A 26,866-nucleotide genomic window follows, 5' to 3' on the forward strand; every position below is an offset into this window, starting at 1 on the left:
CCAATTGTGTCCCAAAAGGGCCAGAATGAGCACAAATAGATTTGAAAGGCATTGAGCTAAAAATGCAGTCCAGCCTCAATTAGCTCTTAATTACAGCCCCAAAACTCAAAATTACCAAACTTTCATTAAAACGAAATGCAATCGAAGGGAGTGTTTGTGTCCCACAAGCAAAACCCCAATTTGGTAGGACCCATCTATAAATAGACACACCTTACCATTCATCTCAATCTTGTTTTGCAGATTGCTAGAGCTTGTCTCTACTATCCACACCCCATTCACGAAGGATATCTCAATTTGAGCCGCTATGTACCACTGCCCATCATCTGTCCCCCTACTCTCCAGCCTTTTACATCAGCTGGTGACCTCATTCAGCCTGCTGTCATTTGCCAGTTTGCTGCATTACTGCCATATTAGCCATTGCTGCTTGCTTTTGGGCCCTGTTTGCTGTCGCCAAACTGCCATGTCATCAGCTGTACCTGTGTTTACTGTCTGCAGGTGTGCCACATAATCAGCACCTTGCATTTATCAATTTCCAGTTATCACCCTGCTGCTACGTCATCATTACAGCCTGTGTTTGCTGATTCTGTACTCCAGCTGCCCATCCATTCACTGATCCGAGCTGTGTTTGCTGCTGCAGACATTCACAAAGGCTGTCTACTACATTGTGGGATCCATCAAAACACAACACACTCTTAGCTCATACTCTTTGGCCCGGTCCTAGAGACATAGGAGTTTGGGGGTTAGTATTTCACCTTTACATAGTGTGTTTGTTGCATTGAGCATCATATATATTCAGCATTCATTATTCATTCATTATCTTATCCAATGTTCATTGACTCTGAGTTACCCTAACCCGAACAGTGTTCTTTATAGACTGTGCTTTGTCATATGATTGTGTTTGTTATCTATAGATGAGTATTTCTTTACATGATATCAAAGCTAGATAGTCAAAGAAGAAACCTAGAATTTGGATTGAAGAGCTCATCATCAAAAATACGTTCACAGAGGGAAGATGACTTCAAACACATCTATACCGCTTTAGTCTCCAAAACCCTCCATGCAGAGATTGAGCAGAAGTGGGCTTCACAACTTGCTCTGCAAGGATTCAAAACAAGAGGAGAGGCATTAGACTACCATGGAGTCAACAGACCATTTGAGATTACACAAGCAGAGCACGATCTTATCCTTATGCATCGATCTCAACATGTGGAAGGTAAACCTTTGTTATCACTTTTAGATTTGGTGCACTGATCTAATGATTTGTAGGAAGGATAGACACTTCATGTGGGACAAGCCATTCCACTAGAGAAACGAGCACCAAGTAAAAGCCTCAATTTTCTACCCCTCCATTCACTCCAATGCTAGGTATGCCTATTTATTCTTCATCTTTCAAGTCCCTACTTCTTTGTAAAATTTTGATGATACTCACAAAGGGGAAGAATTTGTTCGATAAATACACAATAGTTCAAGTCCCAAAGAGGACCATTATTAGCATGTAAAGAAAAGAGGTGCTTATAAGGAAAAACCTGTAGAACCTTCTATACGTTTCCCTTCTACTTTTCCTTCAAGTTTTGTTTCTCAAAGTCAGAAAGAAATTGGTGCATACAAATTTCAATCCCACTTTTCTTTGCTACACCCACATCTACATTCACACCATTTTCCACATCACCATTCATCATTCCACGTCTACAACCACATACCATACTAAGGGGATCTTCAAGCATAGGCACATCCTATCCCTTTAGGTCCTTTGGTTTTGCACAACCAGGTGGTGGAGGTGCACTGATGGTGGGGGTTTATCCCCCAATCCAACCATTCATGTAGACATATATGCACAGATATCGCAGCCCCGCATCATAAAACCCACCCTATTCTCCCATCACCTAGGTGGCCACACTCTTTGCCAACATGACAATACCTAGTGAGCCATCCTATACCTTTTCGATATCCATTTGCATCAACCAAGCATGCATTTACAGATAGAGTTCATTTCAATGGGTTTACCTTTACTACTTGGTCTAATCTAATGTGACATGTCTTGGATTACGAAGGCTTATCCAAACTTGTTCAAGGGCAAGACCCCCAACTTAGTTCTCATGTGAGGTAGTTTGCTCTTGGAAGGGTAGAAATACCATAAACAAAGTTGAGTCTCTTATGCCTGAATTTCACTCCCAACTACAACACTTAGACCTTGCTTCTAAGCATTGGACACATCTAGTCAACCACTATGCAGCTCACAATCGTACCCAATGGATCAACCTTGACCATGAGCTCCAAGAGTTCAAAATCACTAAGAGGGATGATTTGACTGTCAAGTTGGCTGAGTATTGATGATTACTCGCTAAATTCGCCACCATTGGCTCACCCGAGTCTATTGATGATATCATTTTGTTCTTAAACAAATTACCACAAAGATATTCAATTTCATCCAACAAGTCATCTCACTACCCTAGTTACCCACCTTCTATGAGTTTGAGTGTCAACTAGTATGATACACTCACCTATTCAATCAATTTCATAAGAAACCCCAAAATTCAGAGGGGGCCTTGACATCCTAGAAGGTAAAGCAAGGTGGTAGAAAAAATGATATCAAGACTGAGGAGCAAAGTAACTCCCCTTGAGGATTGAAACTGGGTTGGAAAAATGCCCCCCAAAAAATAAGGTGTTGTCAACATTGCCACTCAAAGGCCAAGGGCAGTCCACCCTCTTTCTCGCCTAGAAAATCAAGCACATCAAGTGAGGACACTACAACCCCACCTCCATAGCATCCATTACTCACAGGGTGGCTAGACCATTTGCCCAGGTTCGATCAAAGGGGTCATCCAATTTATCCACCCATGCCACTACTTTCGACGTCAGTCCTCAAGTGCTCCGGGCCTCCCTTCAGGAGAGACTTGATGAGTTCCTATCTATTTCTAAGTTTCCCTCTACATCATGCGTACAACAAGAAGCCAGGGTTGTCTCCGTACAAAGTACGGACTGATCCATACGGTACGGCATGGTACGTATCCTTCTTTTTTCTTTCTCCTTTCTTTTTTTTTCCTTCTTTCTTCTTATTTCTCCCCCAAGTCTCTCTCTCTTAAGCTTCTCACACCCTCTTTTTCTTTTTTTTCGTAAACTCTCTTTTGTTTCGTAAAAGGTAATTGTATTAATTACGAAAAAAAGGTACAAGTTTACATGATTACAAGATACACGATGGCTCTAAGCCAACGTGTGTAAACTGTCAGTACAAAACCAAGAAAGAGTTACACAAGTCATGGCAAAGACACAGAGGAAATTGCCATATGCGAGGGAAGTAAGTCTTCCCGAGGGAGCAAGTCAGAGTGCCGAATGCGATCTATCTGTCAAAGCAAGAGGCCTTTAAGCCTGGCAATGTGTCCCGGAACATTAGAGGCCGAATCAAAAAGAAAGGCATTCCGAGTGGTCCAATTGTGCTAGCATCCCCAGTATCTAAGAAAGTGGAACAAGATCTTCATATGCAATTGAGCCAGTGTGGGGTATTTTGGGCGTACAAAAACCCAATCAAAAGGGCTTAGTGAGAAACCAACCACAGCTCGCCAAACCGCTGACAAAAGCGACCAGACCTTCTTTGTGAGAGGGCAAGAAATAAATCGATGACGGGCCGATTCCACAGTAGTGGTGCAAAAGAAACAATTGCTGTTAGAGATTCGACGCTTGGAAAGGGCCAAGGCAAGAGGAAGACCACCAATCATTACCCTCCAAAGAAAGACCTTGAATTTGAAAGGTGTCTTGTTCAACCAGCCCTCCATCACAGTTGCCTTTCACCATGACTGAGATTTCTGCAACCCCCATACAGTATTAGCTTTAGTAACCAGCTATTGATGATCTTTAATCAGAAGATGGTACACCTGGTTAGCTGAGGCCTTTTCCAAATTCAACCAACCTGCAAAGGACCCAGTCCTGCCAAGGACGATCCACAGCAAGGGCAAGAAAGGGTTGCCTGCTCTGGAGCACTAACAAAAGTTGTTTTCAAAAATCACGGTATCCACGAGGGATTTTGAAAAGTCTCTTGGCAAACGGGCCATGCGGTTAAATTTTGGTTTGAGCTCATGTTTGCCTTCCCACGAAAGTAATCTCGAGGCTACCAACAATTCCAGTTGAAAAGAGTTAGTATGTAAGCGGTCCTCTGCTGGATGCCAACGCGCCTTCTGGAGAACCAATTGCCACGAGCCGACCAAATGAACAAGCAGGGATGAGGAAAGACTCGAAAACTGAGAGTCTGCATTAAGAACATGCCACGAGGAGCTTCGAATTTGTGTATTACCATGCAGAAGCTCGCAGTCCTCAAGAAAATAACGGGCTATAACGGCCCATAGGTGATGCTCCGCACACATGGCATGAAAATGAGACCAACGAAGTGCCAGCATATAAGTTTCGGCATCCAAAATAGCCCCACCACCCAGGCGTTTGGGGGTACATGTATGTGACCACCAAATCCACGAAATACCTACATGCAATGAATCCTTCTTCCATAACATGAAACGAATGGGCCGAGTGAGAGCATTCAAAGTAGTAGGAGTCCAAGGCAGCAATGGTAAGAAATATGTGAGCATTGGCAGCATAATTATCTGAGTCACTTTGAGGCGAACATGGAAGGGCCAATCTTGCAACTTCCAATATAGAAACTTAGCTACTAGTTTCTGTGAAATCCACTGTAGTAGTTATTTTGGCGGAACATCAACACCCAAAGGGTACCTAAGATGCCTGACAATGGAACCACGGAAAACCAACTGTCCCTGCCAGCCCAATGACTGTAAATCGAGCTCCGTGCAACTGAGAATGGCTGATTTCAAAGCATTGATACGAAGACCAGAAGCATGACCAAAGAGCGTCCAAACATCTAATGCCTTGCGAATATTGTCCTTGTCCGCACGCAAAATCATAAAGCTGTCATCAGCCAAAGATTGACTAATGAAGTGCTGGCCAAAAGGAAGAGACAATCCGGCCAACTGAGTAGAAGCTGCCATGGAAGATAACATTGAAAGAACCGGATGAGTCGCTAGGAAAAAGAAGAGAGAACTCAAAGGGCAACCCTGTCTCACAGAGCGTGCAAGGACAAAGGGCTCTGTAACACCACCATTTAGCATAACTCGCGAAGAAGCCGCAGCACTAATGGTGTAGATCAAGCGGGACATCCGAGTACCAAAGCCCATAGTAGACATAAGTTCTGCAATGAAAGACCACTTCTTGATATAAGTGGTCTTGATTCAATTGGCTCTGGAAAATGGTGTAGATCCACCGCGACCGTGTAGTTGCATATTGCGCCGAATGTAAAGTAAACCCTGTAGAAGAAGGGTGTAGCCAAGACCATAGATCTTGCTTAAGCACAGCAAGCGCAAACGCATTCCACACCCGACTTTCCGGCGCGTCCATCACCGAATGCTCTAAAGTGGACTGTGAAGAATCAACACACATTAAAATCCCCCATCAAAAAACCCGGTCTGCCAAGTGACAAGGAGGTCTTCAAAGTATTCCAAAGATCCCGGCGGGATAAAGGGTCATTCGGAGTATAGAGGCCCAGCAACCATAAGATCTCTCCTTCAAATAAAACTTCAACTACCACAAAGCGGCCATGTACATCATTTTTAATAAGAACAGGCTGATATTTCTCATGTACAATCATAAGCATACCAGAATAATGCCCGGCGTATGTCCTTGCATAAAACAAGCGAAACCCATGGCAATCCACAACTTTTCCTGCTTCACCATGACTCTTGTGCTCAACCGCACAGAAGACATCCCACTGATTCTCATGCAATACAGTCCACATGGCATGTTGCTTATGGCGAGAGCAAATGCCGCTCACATTCCACGTGGCTATCATCATGTGTATTCAAAAAGAAAATCAGGAGCGAGGCATCGCTTGCCTCGATTACCCTCTTTTTCTCTCAAGCCTCTCTCTCTCTCTCTCTCTCTCTCTCTCTCTCTCTCTCTCTCTTTCTCTCTCTCTCTCTCAGTCAAAATTACAAACCACACCGGAACTACAAAAAGAAATGGATGTTTTAAAAAAGGATATGCACACCTATGCAAATGTGGCGGAAGGCACCCAAAAGAAAATGGAGAATGTTGAGAATACCGTCAAAGAAAATGCAAAATGGATAGATGTGGCAAAAAATAACAAAGGAATGCATGGCAACAAAGTGGAAGTTATGAATGCCACCTTGGAAGAAGAGGTAAAAAGACAGGTACGCGCACTCCACGTAAGAGTGGTTGGACTAGATGAGAAAAGCTCCCCAATGGAAGATGCTACAGCTCTTGCCACCAAAATTGGGGCTACAGATATACCCATCATTGGGGCTTGGCGAGTCGGGAAAGTTGACACAAAAACAAAAGTCCTCATCTTGAAGTTTGGAGACCTGGAAAAGAAGAGAGCCTTCCTCTCCAAGAGGATCGCTCTCAAAGGAGAAAAGATCTACCTAGATGAAGACCTCACCCCAGCCCAGTTAGCCCACAAGAGGGAAAATATGCCACGTGTTCTATAGGCACGGAAAGCAGGTAAATGGGCTGTATACAAAGATGGAAGAGTCATCATCACAGAGAAAAGGACGGCATGACGGTGCGCGGCCTATGAGACCCTGAAGTTCACACTGTGAAATTGCAATGGCTCCCTTAAGATAGATGTAGGTTATTTTGAGGATACTTTCAAAGGGATAGACATTGCTATGTATACTGAGACACATCAATGTAAAGACAGCCGTCTACCTGATGTATATGGATATAGATGGGAAAGTGTATATCGCCCTCAGCCTAGACGGCCTGGAGGGACGAGGGGATTAGGAGGTGTGGCAATTCTATTTAGAGAAGAGCTCCGAGATACAGTCCAAGTCGTACATAGAGATGTAGAGGCAAGATACATGTGGATCAGGTTACGTACAAGCAGAACTCCAGACATGTTTATTGCCATATGCTATTTTCCCCCTGCATACTCTAAGTTTGCTCCTAAAGAGGCATCCCCGTATACACCACTATATGAGGACATAATGGGATACATGAGAATTGGGCATGTTCTACTAGTAGGAGACTTTGATTCACGCACAGGAAACAACCAATCTACTTTCTTTGACACTAGTGATGAGATGTTCAGAGATATTGCATTAGATGAAGTGGGATTAGTTAGATCAGCCCAAGATAGAGAGATAACAGAATATGGAACACACCTACTGGCATTGGGAAGTGCACATGGTTTGGCCATCCTTTACGGGCTACCACAGTGGCCGAGATCTAATGGCTTCACATGTTGGAATAACAAGAAAGGATCAAGCATAGTGGACTATTTGATTGGATCACCCAACTTGCTACCTGACATAAAAAGCTTTGAAATCTCAGACAGACCAATTGGATTAGTAGCAAACCATGCTATTCTAGCTTTCACAATGCAATATGGGCATATACACGAAACATAGTCACACATACCAAAATTACCACGCTATGATTTTATGGAAGCGACCTCAAACATATACAGCACTATGGCGCGAGATGCATTGAGGGAGCTAGACACACAGGCCTCTTTGGAGGAGTTTACAGGACAGTTGGCCGAGATAATACACACTTCAGCAGCATACGCTTTCCCACACACTACACCGTCAGATAAACCTCCACGAGGTAATGCCCCACAGAATGGCTGGTATGATGATGAGTGCAGAGAGACACGAGCACGTTTTTAGCGAGAGATGGCACTTGGCATATGTACACATAAGCATGCTCGAACACTCTTCAGACGGTTGGTACGCAAAAAGAAGCGGGATCACGTGAGCAGACTAGAAATAGAAATGTATTCCATGTTCTTGGGGCAGGACATCAAGAGAGCATGGAAAAAGATGCACGAGAACCAGCCACCCCTGCAAATTACTAGACCGGATGATTGGCATGGATATGCTTGCACACTCTATGATATTCCTGGCCAAGAGCCTATGCCACTCCCCTCAACCTTAAGACCAGCAAATTGCAGATTTTTCACAGAAAAAAAAGTGAGGAATGCCATATGGAAACTGAAAAATGGAAGAGCCCAAGATCATGAGGGTTTAGTGGCTGAACACTTCATGCCTGCCTGTGATATTCTGGCACCAACGCTGGCCCACATCTTTAATAGAGCAGTTTGTGAGGGATTTTCAACCTGTTGGTCACACCATATTATTGTGCCGCTCTTTAAGAGTGGAGACCCCATGCTACCTAGTAACTACCGAACTATCATGATTGGACACATGCTAGCTCTATCGTGGAACAAGCATTGAGTGAATGGGCCGAGATACATGGCCTGAGATCAAAAGGCCAGGCTGGCTTCAGGAGGGGATATACAACTCTAGACCATATCTTCACATTGAGGGCAATCATCGAAGAAGGCAAGGCATTCAAGAAAAAGATCTATTGCTGTTTTGTGGACTTTCGCAAGGCCTTTGACACAGTGCCACGTGCTAGACTCATGAGAAGAATGCAAAACATTGATGTGCCCGTAGAGATACAATGGAGTATCTATGCCTTGTATGAGACAGTGACAGGCACAATACGAACACCTGAGGGCATCTCAGATACAGTCAATAGCACCATTGGGGTGAAACAAGGCTGTCCACTTTCACCGACACTATTTGGGCTGTATATAGATGAAATTTCAGAATATGTGGATAGGACTGGTGGGGCCGGAGCCAGCCTAGCTGGAGTGCTGATACCATTACTGCTTTATGCCGATGATATTGTACTTATATCTGACTCACCTGAGGGACTAAATAGACACTTGGATGCATTATCAGCTTTTTGCAGAGATAGAGATCTTAAGGTGAACCTTGGGAAAACTAAAGTTATGGTATTTAACACTTCAGCTGCTTGGGTGACAAGAGCTGAGCACCAATTTACCTTTGATGGAGAGCCAGTGGAGATGGTTAGGCAGTATGTCTATTTGGGGGTCACATTGAAGGGACCACAGTTCTCTTGGAGAGAGACATCAGAGGCTCGTTTGGCAAAAGCATATGCAGCCTTAGGTGCATCGGAGAGGCAATGTGCTCACATACAATTTCATGAGCCGTGCACCAAACTGTGGCTTTTTCACACCCTGGTTACACCCACACTCCTATATGGGGCAGCTATTTGGGGTCCGAGTCTCTTTCACACAAGGAGACAGCCTTTGGGAGACCATGATGGACCAGAGAAGGAACACTATGACGGATGGGAGCATATGGAAAGATCACTAGTCATGATGATCTCACGCATGATACGAGCGAAAAGCTCGACCCCACATGAGATTATCAGAGATGAGTTGGGAGCATCACCCATGGTGGCTGAGGCCTTGGTCCAGGCAGTGACTTTCATACATAGACTATGGGAGCTCCCCCAAGATAGATACCCACGGCTAGCCCTGGCCTCTTCTAGACAACTAGCAGCAGACGGTGACAGACACTGTTGGTATGCTTAGATGAGTACATGGATGAGTCTACATGGGCTGTAGATTGACAAGACTACCCCCCTTTGACTATAGCCTGGATTGCCCTACACTTGACCTAAGCCGATCAGAGCTAAACCATGTGATCAGAGCAAACATACTAAAGTTAGATACAAAGAAGACCTGGATCCGACCCCCCTCCCCCCATGGCACGAGGATGGCACACTACCAGACCCACTTCCTTCAGGTATCTGAGGATGGTTTCATCACCCGACCCAATTACATGGACACACAGCTGCCTCATGGACTACGCACAGTTATTGGTCAAATCCGCACCTATCCCACCACCTGAGGATTGAGACAGGCAGATGGGAGGGTATACAGACAGAAGAACGCATATGCCCACTGTGCGACAGAGAGCCAGAGACAGAGGAACACTACATCTGCCGATGCACTGTATATTATGACATGTGAGGTAGATACCACTGTCTGTTTCGAGAGGGTTTTGGACCCTGAGACGGATCATGTAGTTTGAGGATCAAAGATGCTTGGGATTTTTCCTCTTGGAGCGCTAGAGGCGCAGAGCAACAATTCTACGGAGTTGGAGGACCCCACAGCTCAGCTCACATAGACAGAGAGCAGTCACTGACTTTTTCACTGATACACGATAGAGTATGGCAGATACCACTACTAGTGCCACACAGCCTACAGGAGTACACCATCATTGGAACTCATCTTTTGTAGGTGTCCCTCAGGATAGAGCAGTGGCACTTAGCCGGTCTAGGCGCCCACGTCCACGCGGAGGAAGGCCTAGACATCCACACCACAGACAGATTAAAGCCATCATTGAGCGCCACAGGAGACAGATGCCGAGACACCTCAGCCATGCAGAGATACACCTCCCTAGAGAACAGACATATCATTGATGGAGAGTTTTCCTTTCTCTACTCTCACTTTCAGATCACTGACATGTTTCACTTTTATAAGACACTATTTCAGTCTTTTTCAGTCTTATAGGCATGTTTGTCATCTTTTTCTCGTTCCAGATGAGAAATAAACCACCATTGTATGTACTACTTTGGTCTCGTAGGCCACATTGGCCTTTTAGAGACGTTAATATACTCTCTCTCTCTCTCTCTCTCTCTCTAGTCTCTTCTTCTTTCTCAACCCTTAGTTGCACTAGTAGCATGTACGAATGTATTAGTACCATAAGGTACCAACTTAATGGATACATCTTTCCCATTCGAACTGCACTTAGGGACAAGCTAAATGCTCCTTATATTAATATGATTCTCCCATGAGATTAGGTTATTTGAGATTCAAACAATTTCTCTTAACCTTCTCTCTCTCAAGCCCACACTACTCTTATTTGTATGATCATGCATGTATGATGTATCCACTCCCCATCTATGAAGTTTATATAGAAGATTGAGACAAGGACTCCTACCAATGCGCCACTGCCCTCGCCCTCGTCGAACTGCGCCCCCGCTACTGCCATCGCGCCTCCCCCATCCCTTTCACCTACCTCCTCGCGATTGCGTTGCCCCCTCCTCTTCTCGTCATCAAGCTGCGCCTCTCCCTCCCTGCTATTGCATTGCGCCCCTCCCTTCTAGCCATCACGATCCCCCACCCTGTGGCTCCCACCTGGCACCTCCCCCCTTGCATGGTACCTCCCCTCCCCACCCTATGGCTCCCGCCGTTATGCTGCCCCCCCCCCCCCCCCCCCCCCCCCCCCCGCCTTGGTACCTCACCTGCGTTCTCTCCTGTATCCTCCACTCTGCAGGCACTTGCCTACAGGCCTCCCATGCCGTCATCCGTGGCGCCCCACGCCTCTATAGGTATCAGAAAATAGAAATCCCCCCCCCTTTTTTTCTCCTCGCCATCGCCCTCCCCCGCCCCCTTCAGTTGTTCCCTCCATTTGCAGCAACACACCCCCCTCTGGCAGTACAACAGTGTGTTTGGTAGGTTCTTAGTAGGGAAGCGCAATGGAAACCTCTGGTCAGACGCCGGTGCATTCTACGAGTGCTCCCCAGTCAAACACCTTGCGCGTTGTCCTCTTTGAGGAACAACTCATGGCCATCCGTGCGCCACAGAGCTGGAGCTTAAAGAAACAACGATTTTTGGTCAAGTAATAGGACACTCCAGCCAAGGCCAAGCTTGGGATTTTGGCTCCACTCCACCCTGCGCATTGGCACAGTCCACATCGTGGAGGGAGTCCTTATAGGCCGTGGGATCTTCATGGTTTGTCTCACCTCTATGGATGTAGCTCGTGAGTTAGTGGAGAGCTCGCCCTATGCCTCCACGAAGGGGATCATTCACATGGTTTCCTAGTATAGCGGCTTCACAGTGGAGTCATTTGAGCTCCACAACAGAACACCCAGTCACTTTACTTTTCCTCGGCCTGGCGGTAGAGTACCGCCAGTTAGTGGAGGACTTTGGTAAGCTCTTCAGCACAGTTCTTCCTGCCTCCTTCACGGATGCTCTGACAGCTGCTGCAGGAGTTCCCAAGGTACGAGTGGCCGTGAAAGACACAAAGAGTATTCCCAAGTTCCTGGAGATAGAGACTGGAGGTCACTCGTTTAGGCAGTAGGTCACAGTGACCGGGCAATCGAGGCAGTGCCTGCGCTGCCATGGCTTTGGGCACAAGGCAGTAGATTGTACGTGCTTCGGAGCCAAGGCGGCTCCGTCGACAGGCCCACATGTGGACGCTGACAGAGAGAGAGATAGCAGGGGGGCCACGCCAGCTCCGCAGATGCAGCCTCAACAAGAAAGTAGGAGGGCGAGCGATGCCCCCCCGGCAGAGCACTTTGAAACCCCCCCTGCCCGCCCCACTCGGAAGGACCGCAGCCCCCACGCCCACCACCCCTACCACCCGCGCCACAGACTACCTCACCTGAGATCCCACACCCCCCACACCTCCCCCCCACCTCCCATGCCTCCCCCACTAACCTGGGCCCACAGGCCAACCCCCCTCCCTTCCAGGGCCACTAACCCCCCCCCACACCCGCCATGTACCTCCGACCATCCCACGATCCCTCAATCTTCTCCCCCCCACCCCCCCCGCCCCCCCCGATCCGCCCCCGGTTCAAGTGATCCCCCCCCAGACCCATCCCCCCTTCTCCAATAGGAGGCGATGAGCCATACACGCCTACATTCTCCTCGCACCAACAATTCTCCCTCTCCCACACTGCCACTAGCTTATCTGCCCTTGCCTCCCGTTACAATTTCTCGAGATAGGCACAGCTGTTGCCACAGGAGTTTTTCCGCAGTGGCCCATGGTCCTACCTGAGAGTTGAGGAGCGTAGAGAGTTCCCACTACCACTAGAGGTGGGGTTCTTCATGGTTCGTAAGTCAAGGAGGGGCAAGGTCCATCTACTAGCATCGCCGAATGGACCAAGCTACACTTTTTTCTTTCAATCCTCCCACTCAGGGGTTTGGACGATGACACAAATAGAGGAGTTGAAGAGTCAAGTGGAGGACCACATCTCCCAGTGGATGGGAGATGAAGGACTAGCATTGTTTGCACAACAGTGGCCTGGTTGCATGATGGACATTAGTTGGTGGGCCAGTGCCGAGATCCCACACTTGAGCATCATCTTTTGAGCCCCTCCACAGTGGAGAGCTTTGCAGGATGTAATCGAGTGGCCCCTGGCACAGGCGGCCCGTTTCTACTAATGTACAAAGTCATGACTCTCAGCATGGTTGATAGATGCATTGATAGTACCACCTGGATCATCTGTAATCCCTATGGTTCGACCGTGGGCCACCATGGGGGATTGGAGTTCACCATCTAGACCCGCGGCAAAGTGCACTTGCATGCCCCATAGTTTCTCTTCCTCTTCAGCAGCTTCCACACCGAATAGAAGCCTGTTCAGCCAGTCGCAGGTTGCCCCATGAGCTTATACCTTGCATCTTGGAATGTGAACAATCTCCACTACAGTGGAGCACGTGGTTCTAGAAAGTTGATTGTTTGGTAGGAGCCGCAGCCTGCTGCCCTTGCCGGACGGATCAACATCCTACTTCTATAGGAGCACAAGCTCACGCCCACCCAGGCCCAACGGATTGGAAAGGTACTCCTGGGCAGCTCGTGCACTTACTGGGAGCACGCTATAGGTGCCCACAATAGGAGTGGAGGCGTATGCACCTCTATCGGCCCGAGTCTCACCACTTGTGTTTGAGATCACGGGACGATAGTGGCAAAGAGGGTTCTATGGATCAGACTGGATATTGGGGACTCGTGCCTTGGAGTCCTCAATGTCTATGACCCTACGGAGGTTAGGGCACGCAACAGGTTTTGGGTGGAGATCGCAGATGGACTTCCAGAGGTGGACTCCTGGATCGTTGGAGGAGACTTCAACAACCTAGAGGCTTTGGAGGACCAGCAAGGCAGAGGCAGAAACTACCAAGGCATGGCTGGGGGGGAGCAGGAGGCATGGGTGGTCTTTCTACTGGTAGTAGGAGCACATGATGCCTGGAGAGACCCTGCCTTCCACAGAAAGGAGAGGTCACTAGACTTCTCTTGGGGATACAGGCGGCTAGGTGGAGTCCTGCTGGAGCGGTTGGACAGGTTTTATGTGGGAGAGTGGGGTGGCTCTTGTGGAGGCCAGATTGGGCAGTTGGCAAGTACCACGTTGTGCAACCATTGCCTAGTTCTCCTGAAACTTGATCCCCCAGCATCTGCCCTAGATACACGATCCTGTCGGATCCTAGACTTGATCTATAGGAGGGAGGAGGTGACGAGACAGATAGAGCAGGTTTGGAACAGGAAGTGGTGCATGAGGGACCGAATTGCAAAGGAGGTTGCACAGGTCCTAGCCGAGTCGAGCAGTATCTGCCAAGAGGCAGCCATACAGGCCAGATAGCAGAGCTGGGAGGAGGAGAGAGCACTGCGGCGGGACCTTGCAGCCCTGTAGAGACTATTACAGGAGGCATCAGGGGATCCCATCCTCCACACACAAAAGGCATGCGCGCGAACAACCATTGCTGGCTTAGAGGACAGGAGCTTGGAGTTCTCTTTCTACACCTCCGCAGCCTTCTGGGCACGGAAGGGGGATACGATGTGCAGGGAGTTTTTCCAGGTGCACCAACCTCGCACCTCAAGAGAGCAGATACGCAGCCTACCAGATCAATATGGGAGGATTCGTTCTAGCCTAGACGAGATGATGGAGATTACCACCGACTATTACAGGTGCCTTTTCCAGCAGGAGATAGCTTCACCTAGAGGACTGCGATGTAGGCAACAGGTCTCAGATCACACCCCGTCCCTCGTCACAGAGGAGATGGGATGCTCCCTTCTAGCCCCCTTCACAGAGAAGGAACTAGAGGAGGCTTTCCATACACAGGATGGGCTGAAATGCCCGGGAGAGGATGGCCTCTCTAAGGCATTCTTCACCACCTACTGGGAGGTGGTGAAGGACCCCCTACTAATGGCCTTCTAGGAGATCTTCACGTCAGGACAGATGCCAAGGAGTCTTCGGCAGGCCTTATCAGTCTTCTCTCCAAAGGGGGAGACCGGTTGGAGTTTTCCCAGTGGAGACCGATCACCTTATTGTTAGTGGCCTATAAGGCACTGACAAAGATGATTGGTAGGCAACTATGCCCCATGCTTCCAGATATCATCGATGACACACAGATAGGCTTTATCTAAGATAGGAGAATCCTAGACAATGTATTCACCTTCTTTGAGGCGACAGAGTGGGCGTAGCACAGTGGGCAGAGACTAGCCGTACTACTCTTGGACTTCAAGAAAGCCTATGGCAGGGTGGACTGGGATTTCCTAGAGGGCACCATGGTGGGGTTGGGTTTCCCCCAAGCTTGGATTCGCGGGGTCTCCACACTTTATAGATTCGCGGGTTCTCATAGGTGGTAGGCGAGGGGTGGAGTTTGGACTGGACAGATCGGTCTGGCAGGGCTGCCCCTTGGCCCCCGTACCTGTTTCTACTCTTTGTAGAGGCGATGTCTCATTTCCTCAAGTGTGTGTGAGCAGATAACGCGGCCTCCCACTTCCCGTGAGGGAGGAGACTGTGTTGTTAGACTCAGAGTATGCAGATGATACAACACTCTACATAAAGGACGATGAGTTGATGTTGGAGAGAGTGAGGCTGACTCTTGAGGTGTTCTGTTTTGCAGCAAGAGCAAAAATCAACTAGCGAAAGTCCGTTGGTTTCCTCACAGGCCCGGACTCTAGCACGAAGTGGGGCATCCACCTGGGATTTAGATGGGTGAGGACCGTTCGCTACCTAGGGTTCCAGGTGGGACTCAACATCACTCTCGCCCAGCAGTTTCTCCCAGTCAGGAGGTTTTTGGCGGAGAGAGACTTTCAGTACAGGCAACCTTAGCAGAGCTCTGGAACTCCATCATCCACTCCCTCTGCGGCCGAGGGGATCAGTGCAGGGTGAGTCTAGGGCTCGTCAAGAGCTTCGATGTCATTTCATGTGCACATGGGGCAACTAGGACTTGTTTTTTATGATGTAGGCAGGCAGCCCTAGATAGCGATACACCCCCCCTCCATGGCTTCTTACCCCCATCCCCCCGAGACCACCTTCAAAGGCTTGTATACATGATGTATTTGTGACTTTCATCAGCTCCAGCTAGTCTGTTGAGCATGAGTACTCTGTTGTAATCAAATTTTTTGAGTAATATAATCAGTCACATTTTATTTGCAAAAACAAAAAAGCAGTTTCTCCCAATCCTCGATTCTATTCGGAGGAAGCTGACCTACTAGAGTACGGCTCGCCTTTCACTAGCACGCCGAGCCCTGGTGGTTAACCAGGTACTCCTAGCGACGGCTTGGTACATCGCCTCGTGTTGGTGCTTCTCCTCATCCTACATGGTGTAGCTTCATCGCCTAGTGCGGAATTTCCCTTGGTCCGGGTCAGACGGTTCTAGGGATTCCAAGGCCAAGGTGGCATAGGTGACCATCATATGGCATCGGTCAGAGGGAGGCCTAGGGATCATATATCCAGAGTATCAGAGTATGGCCAAGCTAGTTGTCCGCGGCATCACACCAGCAGGGTAGATATGGAAAGTCCTATTGCAAGGGGGTCTTCAGGACTGTAGACGGAGGCTTGGCGGTGAGTGGAGGCCGTCCCTGAGATGGATCTTCACATCAGCTCCAATCACCCTGCCCAGATCACCTTTTCTGCGCAACTTAATCCGTGTGTGGTAGGGCCTCCGCAAGGTACTAATCCAGAGCCCCCCAGGTTTCCAGGAGGAGATAGATCGTCAGCCCGTTACATCTGGAATCCCCAGGTCAAAGATCCGGAAGGAGCACAACATGGCAAGCGCCCCCACCTCCAATGGGTGGGCTGGGAGGCCGGCCCGACTCATACCATTAGGACATGGTGGGAGGTGTATAGGATGGTGGACGAGAAGGTGTTGCAGTGAGTACCACGCTGCCAAAGAGGAGTGGAGCTGAGGAGAAGGGAGATAGACGCAACAATACCTCAAGAGTGGCTTGCTCCCCTGAGAGGAGAGCCGATAGAGCCCGGGGAGGTATGGGCTGCTAGGTTCTCACCAGTAGGCATCCCCCTCTGGTGGCAGGTAGAGTGGGCGGCGCTCCATCTGGGACCTTCTTCACCGTACAGGAGGGAGGACGTCTGGCCCTTGATAGAGGGCAGTAGGATGAGGGGTTAGCGGTCCTCTCATGGTAGAGAATCTAGGTGATTGGCCTTCAAGGGAAGACATGGCGGTTGGACCCTTTTGTCTTCTGGCAGGAGCCCAGGGAGTGGCACCTCTGGATCTGGGAGGGCAAGCCGCTTGATGAGTTGGAGTGGGACCCGGGAGAGTGGCTATGGCCAGCCTCAGTGGTCACCAAGAAGCCGCCGAGGTTCCTAGAGCACACTGCCAGGATTGGCAGACAGGTACTGATGCAGGAGGATATGGATTGGGCACCGTCACGTAGTAGACATTGGTCAGAGCACAGCATCACGGAGCCTTTCTGACGGACCTTCTAGCGCCGCCTATGGGATAGTTGGAGGCCGAGGAGGGTATCATATTTCTTATGGCTAGTGGCACATGGAGGCTTGGAAATGGGAAGTTAGCTTGTCCAGATGCAAAAGAAGGGAGGCTGTATGTGTTGCACATAGCAGCCTCTGGAAACACCAAAGCACTACCTTTGGTCGTGTGAGGCGGCGCAGCTCGTGTGGAGAGGTGCATGTTGCATCCTTCACCGTATAGCACCCAACCTTGGATGTATCTCATGGGGAGCTTTCTATTGGCAGGCAGTCAGCCAAGGCCGCCACCTTCTGTATAATGCCGCGATGCAAGACACGATATTCATCATTGAGGCAGGGTCGTGCACAGTGGTCGGTTTGGAGGCTCTACCCATACACCAGGTACTAGAGCCCACAGCAGACCGCTCTGAGGTATGGGAGATCATAGGGAGTCTTACTCGATGGCATATCTGGAAGGCGCAGTGTTAGGAGGTTTTTCACGGGAGAGACACTTTCAGCACAAGCAACCTTAAGCTCTGTTGTCATTTCATGTGTACTTGGGGCTGCCAGGACCTGTTTTTCGTGATGCAGGCAGGCAGCCCCAGATGGCGATACACCCCCCCTCTATGGCTTCTTGCTCCCATCCCCCCAGACTACCTTGAGAGGCTTGTATACATGATGTATTTGTGACTTTGCATCAACTCCAACTAGTCTGTTGAGCATGAGCACTCCGTTGTAATAAGTTTTTTTGAGTAATATAATCAGGCACATTTTATTTGCAAAAAAAAAAAAGTATCCACTCCTACCTATGTAGTTATAAGTTGTAGGTGGTAGTAGCGCATGTTGCGCATACAACATTGGGTTTTGGCATGTTAACCTCAAGTACTCATCTTATATACTGTAATAGCATTGCTATTTAGACTTGAAATATCTATTCTATTATCTTTAGTCCAAAATAATCAAGTTATTATTTTTTTTGAACTAATATCGTACCGAACCTTATAAAATATTATGGTACCATTTAGTACCGTATTTTATTGTATTGTACCGTACCGTATCGTATTTTTCGTACCTGACAACTATGCAAAAAGCAATGGAGCCCACTTTCGCTAGAGATACTTTGTCCAACGGATCGTGGAGGCTTCTTCCAATTCAGATGTAGACAACATTGGCTATAGACCTATCACACCTTTTGTCTACATATCTATTGATTCTTGCAGGGCACACTCTAATCTATGATTCTTGCATACCATGCTCTAGTCTATCTTCACTATTTAATTGCACATTTCTACTCTTATTTTTCTACATCTTTAGCGTGCCTACCTTTAGTAGTGGGACCTTCTTAAAATCTAACTCATTGTACTTACAATCACCTTTTTCATTGAAGTGAGAGATGCATGTTTTATGGTTTTATGTGGTATTTTTGCTCCTAACTTGTCTTTTGCAACTTGGCACTAACCCTTATGGGACCTACCAGTTGATCAAAGCAAAGCCTTGGTTCATTCATGCACTTCTTGGTTTCCCTTGCTAGATGGGGCTTCTCACCCTTTGTCCAACAAGGAGTCTTTCCCTTCCAAGGCACAGTTCTTGTCTCCTTTGAGACGACCTTGGAGACCATTCATTTCATAGGTTTTCGGCTCGACATGTAGTTCGCTCTTCTTCTTTGGGTGTTTCTACTTTTCCTCAACAACATCAACATCTTAAGGAGAGAGGGGATACTTACTTTTCCTTCCACTAGTCAACAGTGAGAGGGGGCAGTCTTATTCTCCTGGTGGTTGACAAGATTTTGATTACAAATTACTTCATTGACATTATTATGTTCTGAATTATTGCATCATCATCCATATCATCAAGATGACTATGATAGTCAAAGGGTGCCACAGCAAGTGAATAATTTTCCTATGAGGGCATTGCCCAAGTGGCATTGTTGATAGCATTTTGCATGAGCATGATGATTTGCATTGCTCTTTGCATACCTCATGCATTGTTATGTTATTCTTGTCAACATGCATTTCCATGCATTTATCCATTTTCAGTCAAAGAGTGGTCAGCTCTAGGTCCATTATATTCGCGGAAACTCCCATGGTAATCTCCTAGGGCAGTCTTCCTTGCTTTCTTTACCACATACTCCCCATAGCTTCTTTCTTCATCGGCATCCACAAGTGGTCCATATAGCTTGTCTATTTTGTGATGCGTTGGGTCTAACCATCCCTTTTATTCTCCCCCACCAAGGGTATAAATTTCTCAATAGGATGAAAACAATTTTAAAAAATACAAAAAAAAAAAACAAAGAGCATGTCTATTGTGCTTCCATCCCCCCTTACAAGTCTTGACAGGTGACTTGGTAGCTGATGAGCACCCTTTGTCCGATGCCTTGGCCTCTCTAAGGTGATCACCTAGGCTCCCGTAGTAAATAACTATTGCCTTTATAGTCTTGGTAAGTCATTGGGATTGGGCAATGGCATGCACCCTTTGCCCGATGCCCTATGGCTACTTTGGGATGGGACACCTTGGGGGCTTGAGTATAGTCACCATAAATGTTTCGTTCTATTTCGTGTTTTGAGGTTTTGAGGTTTTGTTTCATGTTTCATCTCATTAGCTACCTTGAGATTTAGAAGTTTCAAAAAATATTATGGATAATAAATAAAATTACTATATATTACTAATGTTAGAGAAAGAAAATTAGATCCATATATACTATTATTGGAGGAAGAAAACATATCCATAAAATGAAAACATTCATTCCACCTAGATTCTTGAGATGGAGGCCCAAGCTAGAGGGGAATGTGGAGGAGTGTGTAGAAGGGGTGAAGGACAAAAAGGAGGAACAAATGAGGTGGAGATGGAGTACGATCACATGAAGTAGTAGTAATAGTAGTAGGAGTAGGAGTAGGAGTAGGAGTGGGAGTGGGAGTGAGAGTGGGAGTGGGAGGCGGCGGCGGTGGCACACATAAGGTGATGGAGTGTGCAAGGAGGACATAGAAAAAATGTGGGTTGTAATAGGAAAACTGCCCAAACATTCTTTTAATGCAAGAAATCCTTTTAAAACTTTTTCATTTCGAGACCCTGTTTTGTAAAAGAAAAAAAAATAGGAAGAGATGGAGGAGGTGATTAGGCACGTAAGAAGGCTGGAAAAAATACGAATTGTAAAAGGAAAACATCCCGCAAATTGTTTTTAATAAAAGAAAACCTTTCTAAAGCATTTCATTTTGTGACTTTATTTCATGAAATGAAACAAAACGTTTTGCATGTTTTGAGGTTTCACATTTCTCCAAGACAAAACACTTTTTTTGGTTACTCTCGGTGTGAGCTATCTTGAGTATCTCTTTTTGGCTCCAATTTCGAGCTTGAGAGGGGATGTTGAGCTAAAAATGCAATCTAAACTTAAGTAGTTCTTAATTATAGGCCCTAGATTCAAAATTATCAAAGTTTCATTAAAAAGAGATGAGATCCAAGAGTGTGCATGTGTCCTATAAGCCAAACCCTAATTTGGTAGGACCCATCCATCCACAAATAGAGAGGCTGCCCACCACTCAGCCCAATCCTGTTTTGCAAATTGTTGGAGCCTATCTCTGCAGTCCACACCCCATTCACAAAGGATATGTCAGTTCAAGCTGCAATCTATTACTCCCAATCATCTAGCGCCTGCTGTCCAGCCTTCTACATCAGCTGGTAACCTGGTTCTGTCTGTTGTCATCATCCAATTTGCTGTGTTCATTGCCACATCAGCCATTGCTGTCTACATCAGCTGATGACCTGATTCCACCTGCTGTCATCACCCAATTTACTGTGTTCATTGCAACATCAGCCATTGCTGTCTACATTTGGGCCCTGATTCCTGTTTCCAGCTTGCCACATCATCAATTGTACTTTTGTTCGCTGTCTGCAAGTGTAGCACGTCATCAACAGCCTGTGTTTATCAGTGTCCAGCCATCACCTTGATGCCACGCCATCATTACAGCCTGTGTTTGCTAATTCTGCACTCCAACTGCCTGTCTATCGCTAATCCAGCTACACCTGAGCCACATTTGCTATTGTTAGACATTTAGGAGGCTGTTTGCTATGTTTTAGGATCTGTAAGAGCATAACTCACTCTCCAACTCATGCTCTATGCTCCAATTATAGAGACATGGGAGTTCGGGATCAGTATTTCACCTTTGCATATTGTGTTTTGCTGCATTAAGCACCGTATATATTCAATATTCATCCATTATCCTATTCAATGTTCATGGTCTTTGAGTTACCCTAACCCTAACTATGTTCTTTATTAGCCTGTGCTCTATCGTACCATTGTATTTGTTATCTGTAGACAAGTATTTCTTTACAAAAGGAAGCAAAAAGAGGAAAACACAAGAGCAAAACAAGTAATTACAACAGTCTCTCACGAATGCAACAAACTTGGTGATGATACCATGTTCATGCACATGTGGAATGCGACTTAGAGACAAGAGGAATGCATAGAATAGGATGCAAATGAACACAAAACCTGAATGATGATGCAAAAACTAGGACTACATACAATGCTAAAGATGACAAACTAGGCCCCTACATGAGTGTCAACAAAGTTTAGGATGAGTGAGGGTGCCTGATGTAGGATGAAAGTGGATAGAGAAGAACTGATGATGCGGAACAGGAGAGAATGATGGGTAAATGGCTGCGACAACAATGGAGTGATGACTACAAACAACAGGAGAGAATAGACTGAAATGTGAACACTAGCACAAAAGGAGAGCAAGACCATAAATTGGGAGATGTAGCCAAACTAGACGATCGGACAACTGAAAAGACAACTGCCTTCCTACCATACTACTAACTTGTACATAAACATAGCTACCAGAAACGTTAGAAATGTTTAGAAACAAAATGTTAGAAACATGTCTCATGAGTTTCTTTCAAGAGGGGGAAGAATAATAAATGCGGATTTTTTTAATGTAGGGATTTTTTATAGCTTTAACTAGGGAATGAAGTTTTAAACCTCTATGGAACTCTCTCTTAAATAAAGAAAGGCCAATTGAACTAGAGTAATAATACATAAGAGTCAATCGATAATAATACATTACATATCCATAATCCATTATTGACTTGTAAGTTGTCACTTATGTCAATGTTAGTCTTTGGACAAGTTGTACTATAGTTTAGAACTCAAACATTATGATGCATGTATATCACATGAAGAAAATTGAAATAAACGTACAATATGGACTGAGTCAAGTTGCAACATCATGATTCTCATTCCAAAACAAATTGACAAAATGTCAAAATCTAGAGACTAGAATGAATCATAATATATCACAAGTAACTCATAAATGAGACTAAAGTGTTGTATAATAATTAACTCTGAAGACAAGCATAGATACTAGATTGACAGAGCCCAATAACTAAACAAAATCCCAAAAAAGTCAGTCTTTCATCCAAAATCTTGAGCCCTCACGAGTCATTACTCATCATCATCATCATGTTTGACATTTTCAACAGTTTTTGTAAAAAAAAACCATGTTTTGGGGTTCCAACTCTAGAACAAAAACCCACATTTTTTACAGCCAGAAACGTTTCTTACTTCAAGAAACGTTTCGTAAGTTTCAAACTCAAAGAAACACGTTTTTTTGCTGCTATGCACATAAATGTGCTGATGTGATGATAAATGTGCCACCCTGCATGAAGAGACCTGAAATGTAAGTAAATAGGTGACATCTGGTGAGAGAAGGCCATGAAGCATGCTGGGAAGTAAGTGGGCAGGTCTGGGAAGCCAATGGGCAGATATGAAAGCCTAATGTGCTGTTGCAGCATGCTGTACTGCAAGTGGGCAGATCTGGGAAAACAATGGGCAGATCTGAAAGCCTAATGTGGCTGCAGAAGGATGCCCATAGACTTGGCATGCCTCCATTTAATGTGCCTAAGCTGAACACTTCTGACACATGCAAAAGGACTGATGGACATGAATAGTGCCAGAGCTGCAAACACCCTCAGTGACTTAAGATGGAAGCTCACAATGAGGAGCTGGACACAAAGAATGATTGGAAATGACATGACTGCTAACAATTTCATGGCATGCCAAAAACACTGATACTGACTTGAGGTACAGTTGCTTGTGTCATGGAAAGAATCCCAACCTGTGGATATGAGGATGTACAAGGGAGTCACTCCTATCTCATCTCTGATTAGTTCTTGAGCAGGATTGCCATACTTCATTTTTCAGAGAGAGAATGGACCGAGGGAGACTGTCACAGATGAGAGCTGATAGCAAGATTATTGCTTAGAATATTTGGACCACTAGATGTAGTCATGCTATAGATTCATTGGACGTATCCATTGCAGAGGCTCTCCAAGATTTTGACAGGCATTGGCCAGATAATGTTGTTGATGGTTCTGTATGTAATGATTATAAGAACATGCACAATAATAATGAAATGTCTTCCTTAATGGCATCCCCAATAGTCACTTATCACAAGAGTGATGTCGAGCATCAGTCCCATCTTCATCTCTCAATTGCACTCTCAACACCAAGCTCTAGTGTTACCTTTACTGTAGAGGATAACATTGATAAGAAGAAAGAGGATTGGAAGGAGATCGATTATGATGCTGAGAAGGGTGCATCATGCCAGTGATGAATGATTATCGACAGTTAGATATAGTCCTAGAACCTACCTCATAGCCTTTATCAAAATGGGCATTATGCCTATGCACATGAAACTTAGAATCACAAAATCATGGCCATGGCCATTTACATTGGAGATTTATTCTTTAAAATTTGTGTTCTTGTTTATGGAATGTTAAATTTTAATATCAGTTTACTTGTTAAATGAAAAGAGGTTGCATAATTCCTAAGTCATTTAATAAACATTAGGACCAAGAGCCTATTTATAGGACTCAAGGCCTCACTGTGCACATTCATTATGTTCTCACCACTCTTGCACTCTTGTCATGTTGGCCGATGCATTCATACACTGGGATGGTGTGGGTTAGTGGTACGGGATGCCAACCCTTGGGGATGTGGTCATGACCCGTGCTACTAGCTCACAAACTATGGGGTGAGCCCATTTGGCCCTATGGTTGAGGTGAGTCTGCTATCCAATCCCTTCTATTTGTGGATATGGCTTATGTCGTGTCTCTGTGTAGGTTGGATCTTTGGGGGATGTATCAATATCGTACTCATTGCCAGTGCTCGGATCATATAGACGATAACAAGGTCCAAGGTCATACACCTTGATATTCACCCCAAGTATAATTCCCCCCAAGGTCTACTCTAATCATGCTTCAATAATTGTATGTGTTTTGTATGTGTTTGCCTACAGAAAAAACCGCTGCACAAGGTGAGATGTTAAGCACAATACAAATGACCTGGCCTAGAGCAGCACTGTGTCCCTAAGAGAACAAGAGCCAAGAAGGCATCAGAGTATTGAACCAAAAAATTCAAGGATGGCAGCAATCGGCTTACTGATTCATGTAGCATGTTGGGACTTCAACAGACTGTTTCTCCTGTTCTATTTGCATTTAAACCAATTTGACGTTTACAATGATTATTAATGTAATGCAATTGTTTAATGGTAGACAGCACTTCTTTCAATAAATCAGAATACCAACAATTGAGTTTGAAATGAATTGTTTTGATGCTTCAAGGAAATCCATACAAGCTTGTTTTAAGCACAGTTATTAATCCTTTTTTTCAGAGAAGAGTAATGTACAAGTACATAATGAGGCTCTACTCAATCAAAAATACTATACAACCTTGAAATCATCATAGACTAAAGTGGTTTTGTTGCACTTAACATGATAAAATTACTTCTCCTGATTTTTTGGTAGTTGGTTAAGCCACATGAGTTGCAGAGATCTTCCAGTTCATTTTCAAGCCAATATCTTAGCGATGAAGATGAAGCTCTTCTTCTGATAGCCTGCTTGTTCCAAAACATATTCGCACTTAAAAACTGAATAATGAACAATGCTCACATTTGCAAACTGAATAGACACTGTTTTGAGGAGCAAAATGAGTTATTTTTCGGACAAGCAAGCCTGAACATCTTTCATAATCGATCCAAGATAGATAGACCTGTTGAAAAGGTTTCAATATGTCCAGCTGCAAATCAGTTGTTGGAAATAGGAAAGTTGTAGCCACAAACACCCCCCCAGGCTTTAGAATCCTACTAACTTCTGCTACCTGATGACAAAATTTATTCCTTCAGCTGTGAACATTAATTTTATAGTTTCATAGCAGGATCAGTTCAGATCTGAACCTCCTCTTACACATAATTCATTAATCAATCTTGTGTATGTCCAAACCATTCATGTGGAATAATGCAAAAAGCTGCTATTTGTGGGTATTGGAAAGTGGATTTAACAATTTGTCATGTTATGAGACTGTCAATCTTGTGCCGACAGCTGAGCATAATGTCATGATGTGCATGCTTAACTTGAAACACACGTGGTAGGCATCAGGACTGTGACAGGTGGCAGGAGAGGCTACGGTGACATCAAAAGGGAAGTCAACTTCATGCTCATCAAAATGCAATTTTTAAAATAAAACAAAAACCCATGACAGATTGACTTGTATGTTTGTAAGGCTACTTTCATGGACTTATGTCAAATGCAGGGAATGGACTTCAATCTAGAGGAGAAAACTCCAGCTTAGAAAACATTGCTGTTGTTGTGCTAATTTCTAGTCACCATTCATAGACAAATGTTATGCAAGAAAAGTCACAGAAAGTATTCAGACTTCAAAATGTGTACGTTATAAAGTAATCATAGACTCACTAGATATGCCGATACAAGAGGATATCATGAGATTCTTTGGTCTAGGTTGATTTTCTAGATTTTCTACTGTTGGGGGATCTCAATGCATGACATGTTGTGAACATGCAACCCTTTGTGTTATTGATGAGCTTATATGCAGGAAGTTGGATGTAGTTGTAAGTGGGTTTATATACACCTCACAATAGAGATGACTATGAGAGACACTTTCCTGCCTTAGGTAGCACACATGGTCCATAAATTTTCAATCCTTAATCTTTCTAGCTATCTATAGATGAAATTTTTGGAACAATAGAGTAGGGGCCACAACAATAGACCACCTAATGGAGCTGGTCATATGCTAGTACACGATGCTGTTGCTCTTGCTGCTCTGGAGATTGGTTCATTGACCGAGGTAAATTGTATTGGTTGGATGCTTCAGGATGTTTCTGTTGATTGTGATAATGATTTCTTGGATGATATGGAAGATGGATTACTTGGTTCAACATCGCAGTAATTACAAGCTTTACAGTTTTAGAGAGGGAAATTGCATTTTCACAGGAGGGGTACCTATCAGAGGACAGTTCAGATGATATCATGAGTTCACAGGATTCTAGATAAGATCTTGTAGCAAGACATTCTGGTCCCACAAGGGCCATCTACATTCCGGTCCTAGAGGTGGCCATCTACATTCCAGTCCTGGAGGCACCTCTCATAGTCCCACTCGAGGCTACAACAGTGTTGGATTATCTAATGATCTTTTTGTAGGTTCTGGACATAACCAAGGTCAACATCCAGAGATTATAGAAGTTGGCCATTT

The 26,866-nt window shown here is 45.5% G+C and overlaps 1 protein-coding gene across 2 annotated transcripts in view; it reads right to left on the minus strand.

Moving 5' to 3' along the window:
- Positions 1 to 784: 784 nt before the first annotated feature.
- The window catches only part of LOC148037447 (putative methyltransferase At2g41040, chloroplastic), a 189,016-nt gene continuing 162,934 nt past the window's right edge, over positions 785 to 26,866 (minus strand). The window contains exons 7-9 of one of the 2 annotated variants that reach the window (XM_087676387.1): positions 25,370 to 25,473; positions 25,093 to 25,214; positions 785 to 1,095 (exon numbers count right to left, since the gene is read on the minus strand). In XM_087676387.1, coding sequence (XP_087532513.1) covers positions 1,029 to 1,095; positions 25,093 to 25,214; positions 25,370 to 25,473 — 293 coding nt within the window. In that variant the 3' untranslated portion in view covers positions 785 to 1,028. Of the gene's footprint in view, positions 1,096 to 21,281; positions 21,343 to 25,092; positions 25,215 to 25,369; positions 25,474 to 26,866 lie in introns of those variants that run through there. The other variant, XM_087676389.1, reaches the window with a different exon arrangement.

Source organism: Lygodium microphyllum, chromosome 4 (assembly GCF_053477565.2).
Source record: "Lygodium microphyllum isolate KBCC chromosome 4, Lygodium_microphyllum_v1.1.10, whole genome shotgun sequence".
Classification (NCBI taxonomy): Eukaryota; Viridiplantae; Streptophyta; class Polypodiopsida; order Schizaeales; family Lygodiaceae; genus Lygodium; species Lygodium microphyllum.